A 17,954-nucleotide genomic window follows, 5' to 3' on the forward strand; every position below is an offset into this window, starting at 1 on the left:
AAGCAAAAGCTCTGTTTTTAAAAAATGCATTGTTATCAGAGCACTACACCTCTTCTCTGTTTAAGTCTTAACTAAAGTTTTTCATCTTATGTAACACTGGTGGTGTGAACATTAAGTGGAGAGCGGTTTAATAAAACATTTTAGGTGTCATTATGCCATTAGCTTTAAGATAAAGCTCATATTAGATGAGTGCTAACAAACCCCAACTGACTAATAGACTTTAATAAGTGTAAACAGTGTCAGACTCATTGCCTAAATCAAACAGGATGCTGTTAGACAGAGTGGCTCAGAGGAGAATGTTCCCCCTGCCCTCCTGCATGATGAGTGGACCGTGCAGTAATGAACCACAGGGTCTTACGCTCTGCTGCTTTGTTTTCTTCACAGTGTGAAACATCAGCTCTCTCAGACAATCCTCACACACCTTTTATACACCATTATCACTAGAAAAGAAAATTTAGCCGAAACCGATTGTCCTTGTTTGGAAGTGATTGTGTGGGATTGTTTTCTGTGATATTTTTGGTTTATTACAGATATTGCTTATTATTTAGTGTAAGGACAGTCAGAAGCCTGCAGGCAATATAGATTTAAAGAACCAGACAGTGTAGTGTATTTGCTAGTTGTTTTTTTCTTGTATGGTGTGTCACAGTGAAAGACAACTGATGCCACATCTGTGACACCTCATGACGAACCAACTAAAAGACAAACATTTTGGTTGATCTTGTCTAGTTGAACAGCTTCTACAAAGAGTTTTGTGATGTTGACTCATAGGGAAAATGAAAAATGAATGTTGTTTTTTTTCATTTCAGCAAACCTGGAACCATTTGACTGTCAAACTCTAGTCAGTAGCATTATACCAAATTAATCACACCTGTGAATGTGACATCACACTTAGCACAAATATATAAATTATGTGTGTAAAGTGTGATTTGAGAAGAAAAAAGCACAATTCACTGCAGACATATGATGAGTGGTTACAGGTTCACCGTCATTCATAAAACTGTGTTTAAGTACGTAAACATGTTGTTCTTACTGTCAGATGGAATATTGACATCGTCCTCTAGGACCTCTCCAAGCACCAACAACACATGACAAGCTATGATTGGTCGGTGTCCAATTTATCGTATACTGTGTCTTTCAGGCGAATCATGGCAGAGATTTTTTAACTCTGTGATAACCTTGTCTAACACAGTGACCACCTGAAAAATATCATGCAGTCTGACTCAAGGATTACTCTGTCTCTTGGTATTTGTGGCAGTTTTATTAAAAACGGCTTACAAATATCTAGTGACTTAGTAGAGAGATTCTTTCAAGACTGATCCAGAACTAGCTCATTATCAAACCACTGACCTTCCACTTAAAGGACAGTCCCTGTATACACCAGGCCACCCTTGGGTCCTTCACTGCAAAAAAGCTGCTCTAATTGTCTTTACCTTTGTGTAGCTATTGTACAGTTAAAATGATCTGTGGTGTTTCTTTCAGAAACCACCGGTGGTTTTGCTTCTTCACAGTTTATCAGATAATGAGGGAGACTGGAGTATCCTTCCTCTGCTGCCTTAGTAAGTATCCCTGGGCTCATGAGCTAGATTAACCAAAGATTTGAGGGTTCAAAATGTGGACTAAATTCCAGAAACACAAAGGCCTCCTACAGTAGAGATTATGGTTTGATTTTGAGGGTGTAGTTTACCACGTTTTACACAAATTGCTTCAAAAACATAATAACATAATAACTGTGGTTGATTGCTTCACATTATAATGAATCCCTTTCTAATGTGCCTATATATGTGACAATAAGCCATTTTCCGCTGTTATCCAGTGGTCTGAACAGCATGATAATTACATTAGCTACAGTAGTCTACATGTTTGGGCCTTCTCAAAAATTAATTTTGGGTTCAATAATGGTTTTGGGGAGATGTGAAATGACATCTGAATCTTTTTTTGCCCCTCCTTCACAAAGATTTAGCACCCAGATCTTCAAAAGCACCCTAAATCATTACCGCCCTCCCTGAAAGTCTGTGTGCTTGTGATGTTATTTTTTCTTTCTGCCCTCCGGGAAAACTTTTTGGCTGCCTTACTCTGACTGGGTTAGGAGCCTCAGTTACAGCTCCTCAGACTGGACTGAAATGAAAAGACACATTTTTGTCGAGTTTGTCTGTGCATGGAAATGTTGCAATCACTCATGTTTTATTATTTAACTAGTTTTGTTTATACTTAATACTTTTCTGTGTCCTCAGCTTGTCTTACTCCTTTGGGAAAAATTCATCCTGGCTTGTGTTTCTTGAGGAGGAAACTAATGTAAAGATGAATAAGCTTGTAGAAGTCCTTGCAAAGTTTGACAAGAATAAAGTAAGTATACAATATTCTCTCCAAAACTGTATCTTCCTCTCTGTCTTCCTGTATTGATCTGTGTCTCTGTCAAATGTATCGATTACATCCCCATTTTGAACTCCAGCTTAAGTTGATCATCAGTTCAATTAAGAGATACAATATCAGGTTGGTTTCAGCTCCTCTGCAGCTGCTGAACTGCATCGAGCTCCACCAGCTCACAGTGTAACCTGTCAGACATGTCACTCCAGTCTCTCCTGTAGACCCAATTCAAGCCCTGTCTCTCCACTCATAGAATAGGTTTTTTGTATATGGGTTCGTAGGGTCGATCAAATATAAATACATATATTATTTTATTTTCTTCAAGCAGAGCTAAATAGTTTTCTCCATTAATAATTCGTTCGTTTATGAATTTTTTAAGATATCCAAATAATTTGTGGATTTTTGTGGTTTGATCTGTAGATTTAGCAGTGTTTGTCTCTTTTTTTGTGCTAATTTACCATGTTGACAACACTTCACAACACACTCACAAGTTTGAGCTGGCTCTCAAGTGAAACAGAGCTAAAAATGACGTTAATTACACTTTGATGTGAAGCCTGCAGGAAAAAATGATTTTGCTTTAGTCTGTCTCAGAAAAACTCATCAATTAACGGACAATTAATGGAATTTTTTTTATTGTCGTTGAGAGCAGTTTATTCTCTGCAAGGGTATTTCAGTTCCAAGTCAGGGATGGACCTCATTACTGTATGACTATACATAACCTTATCTCGGGGAGAAATACACAATGGATACAACACCTCATGATTTGATTCATTACAACAAGCCCTAAAGGAAAGACTTCTTTCTCAGGTGTTACAGTTCAGTGTGGTCACTATCGTATAGTGATAAGCAAACTCATTTAGTTTTTCCTCTGCAGAATATTTTCAGGAGTGAAGGTTCCTTACAGATATGAGCTGCCACTTTTAAATTAGCTCTCTCTAATTAGAAACTGAGATGCTTTAAAATGACAGTCATATGTGTCCATGTTCATATGAAATTATTAAGAAGCAAAGTAATTCTTTTCAAAACCAGTTTTACAAAGTGATTTCACACAGTCTAAATGAAAACATTTAATGACAAAAGCTGATAAATAAATCAATTAAAAACAAAAGAAAATCATACAAAAAATATTACTCTTAAATTAATAGTTTGACATTCTTATAAATACACATTGACTTTCTTTCTGAGAGGAGATGGATAACACTGTCTGTGTGCTAAATGTGATGCTAACACCAGTAGCCAGGGGGAGATACAAGCTGTCGTTTTTACACTTCTCTGTTGAACACAGGAGATGCTAATTATTGACCTTTAGTTGCCCGCAAACTAGGAGCGGAGCAATCTTTGGGGCCCAGTCGTGATCAAATGTTTCAGCACCACGAACAGCACACAATGCTCTATTTATTGCATCTAATGACGAGCGGTTCAACACAGACACAGTTAGACAGTGAAAGGCCAGGTTTCCTGTCTCAGCACAATGCCTTTCTTACACGTGAATTACATGAACATAAAATAGACACAGCGGTTGACATCATTACAAGGCCTATTCAAAGACAAACTAGACGGTCTTCAACACCACAGGCAGTAACACAGACAGGGTGTCCAAAACTCACCAATTGTTGTCCCTGCTGACCCTCAAGTTTAGTGTAGTCCATTGGTGTTTTCCATCATCCTTCATAGAACAAAAATATTCCAAACAGATTAACGATTTCTGAACATATCCCATCCCTTTTTAAAAACTTCCTCCTCCTCTCCTTCATTGTGGCACATAGTGTTTAGCTCAACTGACCACAAATTGAGGTTGGATAGTTTGGCTGCCACTGTCAGGCTAGTAGTGCTAGCAGTAACATTAGCTTGATTATCCACTTTTCTTGCTCGCTCCTTGCTTTATAATGCACCCAGTTTGTACTTTCTCTCCCTTTTACCTCTTAGCTAGATTGAAAATACACATCACCTTGATTATCAACTTGATAGTGAACAACAACATGACGTATTCACAGATACACAGGCTGCTAGCTTTTAAAACTACCAGCAGCCAAATAGAGTGGTGGGTAGGGATGGTCGGATCAATACTGTGGGATCAATACTTACATACTCAGAAGCTACTCATTTGGCACCAATATAAATATATATATATATATATATATATATATATATATATATATATATATATATATATATATATATATATATATATATTATGTAACTTCATTATATATATATATACATATATATATATATATATATATATTTTATGTAACTTCATTATATATATATATATATATATATATATATATATATATATATATATATATGTATATAATGAAGTTACATAAATACAAAATATCGGTGGCTACATCACTTCCAAACGTTCTCAGTACTTTTGTATAACATTTGTGGTGTCAATAAACTGACATATTTAGCATGACTTTTATATTTTTATTTTGAGTTTAGTTATTAAAGGAGAAAAATCTGAAAAATTATATAACTATATTATGACAATTAGAATTCAGCTTTCCTTTTGTAATGGGAAAACCTTAATCCTTTTCAGATTATTCCCAGATAGCCAGAGACATCACAAGTAGCCGAGTCAAGATGATTGTTACAAAAAAAGCAGGTTTCCGTCATTTTATGAAGGCGGTTGGTCCCTGATACAAACCCCCTTTTAGGAAATCCTTAATGTCTAGTGAAAGTCCAAAGCTATATAAGTAGGTCCATGCTATTATTACAGACAATCCAGCTAATATGGTTTCAGCTTTGTGGACAACTCACTGGAAACACATTCTGTGTTGTTCATACATCCTCAACTTATTATGAAGGTCTTCATTAAGGCTGACACAAGTTTGGAGTCAATCCTGGAGAAATGTGGTGCTATTTTTCAGTTCTTTCACCATAGCACCAAAGCATCTGACAAGCTAAAACAAATACAAATTAATTTGCAATTCCCAGAGCACAGTCTAATCCAAGCTGTAGAGATGCGATGAAATTCAGTATTGTACACGCTGGAGACTGTATGAACAATGACAAGCAGTTATAACAGCACTTTGTCTTGTTAGGAGAAACATCTTGTGCTTGAATGAGGGAGAATAGAGCCAGATCAGCCAAGCTACTGAGGCCCTTAGCAGTACATAACTATTTCTAACATGATACCTCTGGTCTTTCTTCTCCAAAGAGCAACTATGTGTGCTGGGCAGAAGTGTAACATTGAGCACGACTATACTATTGCCACCAGCACCTTTATGGACACTAGGTTCAAAAACATTGTCTTTTGTGATACTGGAAATGTAGAAACCATTAAATTGCAGCTCATCAGTAAGAATAAAGCCCTGGCAGTTGTGATGGACAGGCAACAACCAGTGAACCCTCTGTGACTGCATCAAGCATCATCCTCTATGGGAACGGCCTTGTCAATGCCACAAGGGTCACCCGCTGCAAACACTGAAAAGAATGGTTTAGACCTTCAACATTAAAAGGAGGGGGAGGAGGATTATGGCAGGTGTTTGACATATGTGTAATGGCTTTCAAAGGAATTGCACAGCAGACACAGATGAATATATTGAATTGTGAAGATACATGGAAGAAAAAGTGAACCCAAGGAGCAAGGTCCCTTTGCTTTGGTGTTTTCTAAAGTAGAAGATACAATTAGCCGGGGACAAAATCCACTTACAGCTAAACATGTTAACATGTTACTTTTCCTGAGACCCAATCTAAATCTTGTGTAAAAATGCCAAGATATATCTCTTGAGAGCACAAAATAAATGTGAGAATTTGTCACTCCCTCCCCCCCAAACGCTGCTTTTAGCAAGTGTTAAATAATCTTTACAACATGAACTGTAACTCATTATGAAAAAGAAAACTTTTTCATGTGGGTTTAAGAAGATGAGGAAATCATTTTGAACTATCAAAATGAAGTATATTAAAATGACAAGCCAATTCTAAAATGTCGGAGTGCAAGAAAATTCATGAGTTTTTATTTTTTGCTTTTTTGTCCTGAAAGTTTGTGTAAGGAAGCCTAAATAATCCAATATGTAGAGAGTGGAAGTTGCTCTGGAAAAATCATGGCCTGTTAACACTAAGAAATCTTTAAGAAATTGCAGATGTGCACATGTTTTATGCTAGTGGTATCTTAATTTTTTTCTAATTTTCTATTTGTTTCATTATTATTTAATCATAGTATTTCTGTTAAATACTGAACTTTATTTTTATTTATTTTTTTACTTTTTAGCACAAACGTAGCACTTATTAGCCAGTATGTGTTATGTTGCCTGTAAGTGTAATTATCTTTTTTATAAACATAAATATAACATATAATAAAATCATATATTCTTTTAAGAAATGATTAGTATCAGTATTTGGTATCGGTATTGTTAAAATATTGGTACCATAGTGAATTAAAAAAGTTAATCATTACAATAACATTACAATCATTAAAAACCTTCTCATAAATATGAGCACTTAGACATCACCATGATAAGACCTACCTAAAATAACAAAAAACATCTTTGTTTCAAGTCTTTTTGCTAAGCTAAGCTAACCTGCTGCTAGCTGAGCTTAGCATTCAAACATGAAAGTGGTATTGATATTTTTTAATCTAAGTCTCAGCAAGAAAGCCAAAATGCCCTAAAATGTTTTTTTTTACAGGAGAGAAATGGAAGAGAAATCTAAATTCTGTCATATTTTTGCATTAAGGATGAATAGCAGTACACAATCTGGGACACTACATTGAAATATATGTGATTTAAATTATTATATGATGAGTATGTGAGCTCTCATAACCTCACTGCACAGATATTTTAACTTCATATTAACTGTGGGAGGCTTCGGTTAAATATAAGATTTTTTTTTTTTTACTCACGATGTGTCAGGAATTATGATGAGAGCCTTTGTGGCTACAATATCTGACACCTTTGAATTTTTTTCCATCAAGAAATCTCATTATTTTCCCAGCCAGTAACAAACTTACTCACTGGAAAGAATTTTCAAAGTATTTCTGGCAAGTGCAGTGTGAAAACTCCTAAATTGGGCAGAAACTAAAATGTGTCATTTTATATTAAAGTTCACAGTAATATGATAATGAAAAACAACTCAAAGAGAACTAACCTGCACTGGTGCGGACATGCTGTCATTTATTTCTCATTTATCAGGAGTGGTTTCTTGGTAAGCCCCTCTATGATGTGGAGTCTACTATCATCCATCACTACGCCTTTGCAGAGAATCCCTCCGTCTTTAAATATCCAGACTTTGCTGCTGCTTGGGCCTTAAGCATCCCCCTTGTAGTCCGGTGAGTATGTTCAATACACAAGCTTGTATGTATTTCCTTCAGTAGAAAAGGTTAGATTTACTGTTTTTTGCATATTTCAACTTGAAATCTGTGATTTTCTATTTTAGGCTTGCAAACAAAGTGACAGATGAGCCACATAAATCTGACTTCACTATTGACCTGAAACATGAGGTAAGATAACATGAAAGTCAAACTGTCAAACTTTTTTCTGGAAAGTGATGATGAGGCTCCTGGTTTTCAGACATTTTCTAACAATTTTCTTGTTTCTCAAGCCAGTGCCGACCCACTATAATTTATTTGCACAAGAAGAGTGAGGCATGAAATCCATCTAACCTTGAAGTAAAATCTCATTACTTTGGAGAATTGTCATGGTGCAGCATTGAGGTTCTTATTTTTATCATAAAAATTCAGTCAAGAAGGCATCTAGGGATTTTGTTGAGTAAACACAGCATCAGATTTATCAGGCTCAGTCTGGAAAAGGTGGTTCAGTTAGAGATGGCATGAGTTCAGTCCTTCAGATTCAGTAAGAATACAGTATTTTGTGTAGAAAAAAGCAAAAACAGGGGGGTCGAATGGTGTTTTTCTGATGAGAAAATTCCAAGTATTTAGGGAAAAAAAGTTTAATTTATCATCATTTAAATACACATACAACCTCATGTATGTCAAAATAAAGATTATTTTATACAGAAAAGTACAGACAGACATTGCATGAATCCAGAGTGTCAATCCAGTTCATTGTCAGTAGATTAGCTCCAGGCTATAAATCAGCAAAACGGCACAGCTAACAGTTTTTGTAGTTTCTGATTCTTTGAGAGAGTCTTCAATATTCAGATGGCACTGATTGTGCCATCCTCATCATCTATTCTTTTGCTGTAACATCTGTATCTTCCCCTATAGAATATTTAAACTAAGTCCTAGATTTTATCACCTCTACAGAAAGAGATATAATATCACTCACCAATGTTTCTCCCTCTCCGTCATCCACTTTGTCTCTTTTGTGAGTCATCTTGAAAACTAAATACGCTTAACAAGGATAAGTAATGTGAATGCAAAAAAAGAAAAATCCCACTTCACATGTGTTTAGTTTATAATAAAACAGCATTGTCTGAAAGATTGTATCTTGTCTTTAGCTTATAAACTTAACAAGATCAATTTGTGTTGTTGCAGGTTGCCTTGTACATCTGGGACAATGGGAAGGGTCCACATCTGATTGCTGTTCCTGAGCTGTGCACTGAGCCGGAGGACTCTCCTCAGGCCCAGCACTGTGCTACCACTCTGAGCAGAGAGCCCCTGCTGTGTGTGAGTAACTACTCCGTATGCAGATCTGTTTGATTGTCCTTAATTTTCAGGAAAAGGAAAGGGAATGAGATTAAACAATATAAAACGGGGGTGCTTCACTGTGAGAAATTGGCAATTGTGTGAATGATGTACGGTATTCAGCCATCAGCGATCATCCTCACAGCCGCAGCATCAAAACAGCACCAGCATTTCACCGTGCAGTACGACCTGGAATATTATTGCTTTTATATATCTTAAGTTATACAAGTTTTAGCTTTGTTTGCCAAATTTAATTTAGTCATCCATCAAAGAAAGACATGCATCCTCTCAGCGACCAGAGATGCATCTGTCCGTTTTTTGACATTCATCAACATTTCTTTGAGTTTATCTCCAACTCTAACACTTTTGGGTGTCGACTATTAATAACATTAAAGTAGTTTTAACAGGCCTATCCTTCCCTCTTACCATTTTTCATCCTCTTCTCTTAGATTTATCCTTTTGTCATATCTGGACCAAGGAATTCGCAATTCACATGCAAATCCATGTTGTCCACAGCCAGTAACTTACCAGCTTTCATCTTCTCTTTTTCCTTTATTCCCTTTATCTCTTTTGTTCGACTGTTATCTTACACACGACCACCTTTTTGTATGAGAACGATTGTAGTATTTATTATGAAAACATAAATCATCCCACATATTGTGTGATGAATATAAAATAAAGCATACATATCTGAAGGATATTTGTACCATGAAAATAAGCTGCCTTGTTTATTTTGCTGAAGCAACAGAAAATGTGTAGCAAGCACAAATGTTGAGAATTTGACTTGTTAAATGCAAACTAAGCAGCACACCAGTGAAGTCAGGAACTGGTGTACACTGCAATTATAAGAATTCAGTTAATGTCTCTCTTTTTGTAATCAAGGCTTTATTACAAAAGTACAGTTCATCAACTGTTGAACAATGAATAATAGAGCTCATATTTCCTCTTTAGCAAATAATAGAAAAGGAGTTAGATTTAGTTTAGTGTGTAAGGGAGACTTAAGAGTGTATCTGAGTGGTAGTTTTTTGTACACCTCTGTGAGTGGGTGTGGCTGAGGACAAAACATAATGACCAGGTCATTTTTTTGACCATATCAGTATGTTAGATTGCCAGCATGTTTGCAGCATAATACTTGATGTATATCTTAGTATTATGTTTGATCTAGTGAGTGTGAAGTGTAAAGAAGGGTTAGCTACCATTAACCATGATTCTGCTGATCCCACATGCACCCTAAAAAGATCAGCAATGATGGAAGAAGTGACTGTGTTGCATGGATGTGTATGTGACTGTAGCTGTATTAAAAGTGGAGGAAGTGAGTTGAATTTTCAATGCCAGAACAGTAACTGAAAGCGTCCCAATTCTGATATTTTTTTTCCTCCTTCCTATTTTTGACATAATAAAAAAAAAATCTAGTCTGATTTTGTGATTTGTGATTCAGGTCACATACTGCATATGCATATGTGATCTTGAGTCTGATACATGTTTGTTGCAGCCTGATCTGTCTTGTATGTTTTTTACCTCCCTCTCCATGGAAATCTCAGTCCTCATAAAACTGCATTAATTTGACCAAAAAACAGGACAATTCAAGGCAGCCAGTGAAGAAACATGAAGGTCACAGGTTTAATAAGTATTCAGGGAGAAGTTCCCATTCACATAAAACAAGAGGGTGCATATCGTAGTCGGCCAGTGTTTGAAACAGTAGCAAGACAAATTATCAAGTGAGGCCACAACAGCTTTTGGCTGAGTCTCGAGAGGCAGATTCAAGGAGGTGAACAACAATAAACAAAGTGGCCGTGACAGCATAACGTGTCCTTTTTATTTGAGGCAGTACAGATATTGGTGGTATTTCTCTGTGTAACCCAGACATTTCAGGATAGAGGCTTGTTCAAAATTATATCAAAGGTGAGGTTTGAGGTTTGGGTGTCGTAGATCAACAATGCATCTCTGCTAACACACTCAAAACACTGCTGCTTTTCTGTCTGACAGTCATGAAGATGAAGATCAGTACATCCTGATGGTCTTCAAGGCTCCTTTTCATGGGCTGTATTAGTGCAGTAACAATCAGTCAATTAATATATTTGTCGATTAACAAAAAATTAAGAAACAACTATTTTAATAAAGTATAATACTAATTGTTAAAGTTATTTAGAAAGTTAAAAGCCAAACATATGCTGGTTCCATCACTGTAAATTGAATAGTTTTTGGTTTTGGACTTTTGGGTGGACAATATGAAGACATCACTTTGGCATTTGTCACTATTTTCTGACATTTAATACACCATCTGTGCAATCAGTGAATCAAAGAAATAATCAACACAGTGATCAATAATTAAAATAACAATTTGTTGCAACCCTAGTTCATACAATATTGTTTCAGGCTCTATCATGTCTGAAGAGATTGTTACCGTTTATCACATACTGCACATTATATAGGTTGTTTGAAAAAGTAATAGCTTACACAAACACTGGTGACATTTTATTGCATTCTGTCTGTTGTTGATGTAGTAAATCTTTCTTTGTGTGATTGTTCCAGCCTTTTCCATTTTGGACCGTAGGTGGTAACAAGGACAGAGAGATGCACACAGAGATGTTCCATTTTCACTTTTATTCTCTTTCCTTTAATTTATTATCCTTCACAGTCTTATGTGTTGCTTGCCTTTTTAACTTCAAGGCTTTTATATGCCCCAAATGTTCATCTAATTCTGCATTAAGCCCTGACATTCCTCCACATGCTGCAGTGTTATCGGCTAGTGTATGTCTTTAGTTTCAGAAGGAGAGCCAAAGACAACTAGGGCCAAATAACTTCAGATCATTTACAGACATTTCCCTTTGAACTCCCACTGATCTCTTTGACACGTAATATATCCCGAAAAACTCAATTTCAGCCATTTTGTTGCTTGCAATATAGATTCTCTTTTAATTACACTTGATGTATGGGGTGTGTTTATGTGAGCATTTATTTGATTCATGTCTCTTATTTTCATCAAAGGGGGAGCCTGTGAATATAGAAGATATATTTGTTGCTGTGAAAACCTGTCAGAAATTTCACAGTGAAAGAGGTGAGTCACACTCACACTCAGAGGATCTGCTAAGGATGCACAATTTCCCTTTAAATACTGCACAATTGTGTGCTTTGTGTTCATGTATTGGGTTTGTTTTACCTTTGACATGTGTGACCGTATAAGAGCTTTTTCTCATTATCATGATAAAGTCTTTCATTCAATTTTCCACAGTTGGTCTGAAAGGATTAAATAGAAATGGTGTTGAAGCTAAAAATAAAAAATACCTATGAGTACATAATTACATGCCTCCCTTTATTTTTGAATTATGTGATCATCCAACAATCATGCAGATGTTAAAAAATCACTTAATGACGTTTGGCCATTTATTGGCAAGCTTCGTTTGACATTAAGCTATCTTCTGTAAATGTGCTTCTCTTTTAACGTGATGAAAATGTAACAGGCTCAGTCAATAGATCGCATTGATATATTGCAGATTAATTTTAGAGAGATGAGACAAATTGGGCTCTAAATTCAAAGAGTGTTTCTCAAAAGAAATTGCAATAATTACCTTAATTACCATATGTTCTGCCAAGCTGCCGCTATCAGTTTCAAATGTGGTCGGGATGTAAATGAATATTAGATTTACTGTATGTATCAAAGGTTAGCTTAGATCAGTAAGCAATACAGATGAAAGAGCCTCACAACTAATTTACTTTTATGTCACTAAGTCCTTTTAATGTTCACTATCTGTTGTTTAATGTGAACCACAAAAAACGATGAACTGACCTTCGAAATGCACATTCAACCATAAAAAGGGGTGAATAGTCACATGTGGTTGCTGTATTTTTCTGGCCCGTTTGCCAATTGGAAATACAGAAGAGAAAATCTTAAACTTGTAGTTCCTTTTTGAAAAAGTCTCTGTTCCATTTTGTGACCCAAGTCTGAACATAATTACAGTTTCTATCATATTTGATTTGCAAAAGCTACAGCTTTCCACACAAAGTTTCACGTGTAGGTTGTGTTTTGTGCAGTAAAGCAGACAATCAACTTCTAAACTGCGTGATGAATTTTTAATGTTTAGTTTATTCTGATCATTTGAATATGGTGATTTAAAATAGCAGTGCAATAGCTAGAACTTAATTTGAACTTCATCAGTTCAGTTGGCAATTTGAAACTGCACAGAAAGTCAGCCAACTCAACCTTTAGCTTTTTAGTTCATTCCTTCAGTGTTAAATATGCCACCCTGATATACTTTTATTGATTTATGAGAGTTGTACACAGCCTTGAGCTGCTGTAGATGTTGTGTTTTTCATCACTCATACAGTCATGCTTAGACGACTCAGAAACTCATCACAAAACCTACAGATCAGTCCAGTCAGATACTAATCTGCGCCATCTATGATTCCTATGATGCCAGGATTTGGATCAGTGACAGATGAGCATTTTGTGTGCGACAGGCTCAGCTGACTAGAGCGAGGAAACACATCCAGATATAGTTATGAAATCACAGCTCTGCTTTTTTTCAACAGAGGGCAAAAAGTCAAAAGGCTGCAGGTTTGAGTACTATAGGTTAAAGGACATTGAGAAAAAGTTGTTACAAAATGACATATGATAGAAGACAAAGGATTCATAGCACTTTGTACAGTAACATCAAATTTAAATCTTTTCTGATTTCATCCAGTGTTATCATTAATAAGTTGAAACAAATGGTAAAAGAAGAGGCAAGGATTCAAACTGGATTTAAAAAAAAATGTTTACACACTCAAAATGATATGTGCCATATAGTACAATACTGCACAATACTACCTCATTCTGATATTTTCTGGCAAATCATGTTGAACATTCATTGAGTTTTATTTCATCTAAACCCACTTGTCTCTGCTGAAAATGTATTGCCTTATAAACTTTATCAATTGTCTAGAATATTTGAGCAAAAACAGACAAATCAGAGAAGCATCGTATAATATGAGATACAGTAATCACTTGCTCAGGGAACAAGTCTACACTGCATAGAATCAAAGGTCTACTTGTTGTTAAACTACTTATGACTATATTGTTTTTCCCCCTTTGCTCTAGTTCCAGTGATAAAGAAGACTTGGGAGAAAGATGCCTTATTTTTAGAGTACTACAGTGACCATGCTGATCCTTCAATACCAACCATAAATTTAGGAGTACCAAATACTGAAAGAGGTAAGTGTTCCTTTTGCTTTAACCTCTAGCTTTAGTTGCACCAAAAATACCGTTAGACCTTTGGTATTGTTGTAGGGTCAGCTACATACACAGAAACATGAAAAAGCTGACATGTCTATACTAGGCAAGAGGTATGAAAATAAAACCTGTAGGAGTCTGTCAGCAGAAAATGTAAATAGTAGGGACAAACATAACTTAATAATGTTACTTTTTTTCTTTTCTTTTCTTTTCTTTTTACTATCACATGCTTTCTTTTATGTTTTCCATTAAATAATGTTGAGGTGATATATGCCCTTTTGCCTTCTCTTTATTTTTTAATATGAAGAGCTTTTGTCTGACTGAAAGCTATAAACTGCATATTTGCTCACCAGAAGCTGTGCCAATATCCCCCACTGATTTCCACAGAGGATGGTTGGTATTTAATAACTGATTTGTTTGCTCCAGATATTTGTTGGTTCAAGAGCCGGTGATTAAGCCATTAGATCATTTCATTACTTTTCATAGTTTATTTTTAACCTGAAGGAAAACACATCCCCCAACTACCCTGAGAGCTTGGTGATCCCTCAGGAGAAGCTTTTTAACCCAACAACATCCTCCAGCTTTTCCCTCAGGAGAGGCTGGAGGATATTGTTGGGTTACAGGAGCCTTGGATGGCTTTCCACTGATGCTGTGAATCAGATAAGGAACAGATGGACGGATGGATATGCATATTGTGGCTCAACCATACTCCTAGCTGAAATGTAATTTATTGTGCCCAGAAGTGATTGCACTGCAGTGATTTCAACACAGTGCCGATTTTTCACAGTTTACTATAGCTCCTGTCGTTTTGGAATGAACTCATCACAAAGGATCATTTTTCAGGGATTGTACATCTTTAATGTTTGGAAAATGTGTAATTTTAACTGTTATGTGTTCAAGATTAGATTAGATTTCAATATACTCCCAGATCTGGCATTTCATCCACACAATCACAAAGTTAACCGAAAATCTTTTGAATATTTCAAGTTAAGCATATTTGTTTGTTGTCTCCTGGCGTCTCACACCAGACGCAGAACAGAGCTAGATTGACCAAAATTAAACGTTCTGCTCCGCGTCTGGAGGATGAACAAATACTCTCAGAATGTGCAAGCATCCTTTGACCTTTTTGCATGCATGCACATTGAAGGTAATGAGCTAACTATTGTACCTGCTCATAAGCTACTAGAGAGCAAGTGGATTTTATTATCGCTGTATCAACATGCCAGGCTGCCACTTTAATGACAGCCTGGCTAATGAAAAATATTTAAAAAATGGCTTCGGACAGGAAGCACAAAGGAAGGTATGCTGCACAACTTGTGCAAATGAGATCCACCTGTATACAAGGGGGAAGTTGGCACTTAACAGCCATTCAAGAGGCAAGAGTTAAACTTACTAAAACGTGTTAATGACAGCCAAGTAAAAATGCATCATGTTCATATATGCATAGCGTATGGTGTGTTTTTAACACTTTATACTGTAATTCATGCCACGTGTCAATATCCCAACCTAACTAAAACCTCACACGGTCTGCCCTCTTGGGGCAAGAAACATGAATACCTCTCAAAGCTCAGGTCAGGTTGCACTTTGGGATCTCGTTTCCACCCAACATCTGAAACACTTTGCAGTGAAACCTCAACATCAGCTTGTGAAACTACAGCTACCTTTGCAGCAGGCAACAGTGCAAACCCAGTGAAACCTTTTGTTTTATTTAAAATCTAGCACTGTTTGCAGAAATTTGTCAGGCAGCAAAAGTGATTAAAGATTATTACTCCTACAAGTTGTGTGAGTACTTTGGAGCTGTTTTCCAAGCCATGTTTCCTGACCGTGACATTGCAAAGCAGTTAACCTGCGGGGAGAAGAAAGCAGCATATCTTGGAACATTTGGCATAGCACCCCATTTCTTGTCACTAATGAAGGAGAGAGTAAAGAACGAATCAGGATATGTGCTTTTGTTTGATGAAAGTTTGAACCGTGAAATGAGAAGGTGCCAGCTTGACATCAATGGATAGCCCTATTATAAACTGAAAGCCTTTCTCACTCCTGCAAAAAAAACTAAACAACAACATACAAACCCAAAATAGGCAAGAAGATAGTGGAGGTTAGGAGCTACGGTCTGCACATTCTGCACAATTCCTTCAGGGAGCATTGTGCAGCCACCAATTGGGAGCTAGCAAGCTCCCTCTCAAGCCTGAAATGGCTTTTTAAGGATGTTCCAACTCAGGGAGGACTGTTCATCGGTGACTGGGTCGTCGAGTTTCTCCGTTGATTCCTGTCGTCACTGATGACTGTAGAATATATGGAGGTGGTGGAGTGAGCTTTTCAGATCCTGCCCTTCTTGAAGATCTACATAACTGCTGCAAAACAAGGAAAAGTGACAACACCATCAAACAACTTGTATAAAGCTGCTGAGAATTATTATTGGAAATGATCTCTTTCCAGCAAAATGTAACTTTTTTCACATGGTGGCAAAGGAAATCTCTCCTTTCATAAAAAGGTACCAGAGTGATGAACCCATGCTCCCATTTATGTATTATGTAGGATATTTCCGGTTTGTTGCCAGATTTACTGGAGAAGTTCATAAAGTCAGCTGTCATGCAGAATGTCATTGCCACACTGAAACTGCTACAGGTAGAATATAATGATGCAGAGAACCATGTTGATGTCAGAAAGCTGAATTCATTACAGCAAGAGTACTTGAGGACCACAGAAAGAAACATTCAAACACTCAAAGGCTGAGGCTTGAGTTCAGACAGAGCTGTAAATTGTTTTTGATGAAGACGGTCTCAAAGTTATTGACAAGGCTCCAATCAATTATCCCTTTGAAAGACATCTATCAGTGCTGGACCCAAGAGTGCTCATCAGTAGCAAAGAGACACGAGTAAAGAAACTCACCAGTGTTCTTCATATCCTTGTGGAGTTTGGCCGCATCCATGAGAGATCCTGTGATTAAGTCCTGAAGCCAGTTCAGCCAGTTCTATGATCACAGCCTCAAGACTGACTCTTTCAGGAGTTTCAACCCAGAGAGCAACAGATTAGATAAATGCTACCACAAGCAATTGTCCACCAAGGTAGAGTGGTGCCACCTGTGGGAGACTGTGAAACAACTCATGATCTTGGCATGGCCAAGCCTCTGTAGAAGGAGGCTTTTCAGTCAACAAAGAAGTGATGGTGGAGAATATGCATGAGCGCTCACTGGTGGCACAGTGTATCATCATTGAGCATGTGAAGAGTGTTGGGGGAGTGTTGAACATTTCCTATGCCAAAGAGCTTCTGCTTGCAGCATCTTCTGCAAGACAGAAGTACAAACAATTCCTGGAAAGCTGAAAATTAGATGGAAGATAAGAAAAAGGTGGAAAAAAGAAATGGAGTGATTGATGAGATAAGAGGGTTAAATGAGCAGAAAAGAGGGATGGTAGAGGACATTCAGGTGATCGTAATGCAGAGAGATCAGAAGAACTTGGTAAATTCAGTTTGATTTCCAAAGCAAACATACTTTGACAGGCCACAAAAGAAACGGTAGTCCACCTTTAGATGGTGGAGCATCAGATAAATGAGAAAGTAAAAGAACTGAATCAGTTGCTACGAACACTAAACTTTTTTAATGTAACCTGAATAAACATGTATATATATGTTTAAGTAATATATTAAATCACTCAACAGAATAAAAATACAAACCATTGTAATTCATTATTGTATGTATGATCTGGCTGCAATGCAAATAGTTTTGTTGCTGTAATGATTTTCGTTAACTAATCATTTTGCTCATTGATCATTTTTATTGTTTGAACA

General features: G+C 36.7%; 1 protein-coding gene across 1 annotated transcript in view; it reads left to right on the plus strand.

Annotated features, from left to right (window-relative positions):
* The window catches only part of b3glcta (beta 3-glucosyltransferase a), a 66,339-nt gene that overhangs the window by 38,172 nt on the left and 10,213 nt on the right, over positions 1-17,954 (plus strand). The window contains exons 5-11 of the mRNA XM_062419751.1: positions 1,480-1,556; positions 2,232-2,343; positions 7,503-7,639; positions 7,747-7,810; positions 8,807-8,938; positions 11,945-12,014; positions 14,034-14,147. Coding sequence (XP_062275735.1) covers positions 1,480-1,556; positions 2,232-2,343; positions 7,503-7,639; positions 7,747-7,810; positions 8,807-8,938; positions 11,945-12,014; positions 14,034-14,147 — 706 coding nt within the window. The remainder of the gene's footprint in view (positions 1-1,479; positions 1,557-2,231; positions 2,344-7,502; positions 7,640-7,746; positions 7,811-8,806; positions 8,939-11,944; positions 12,015-14,033; positions 14,148-17,954) is intronic.

Source organism: Scomber scombrus, chromosome 5 (assembly GCF_963691925.1).
Source record: "Scomber scombrus chromosome 5, fScoSco1.1, whole genome shotgun sequence".
NCBI classification, from domain to species: Eukaryota; Metazoa; Chordata; class Actinopteri; order Scombriformes; family Scombridae; genus Scomber; species Scomber scombrus.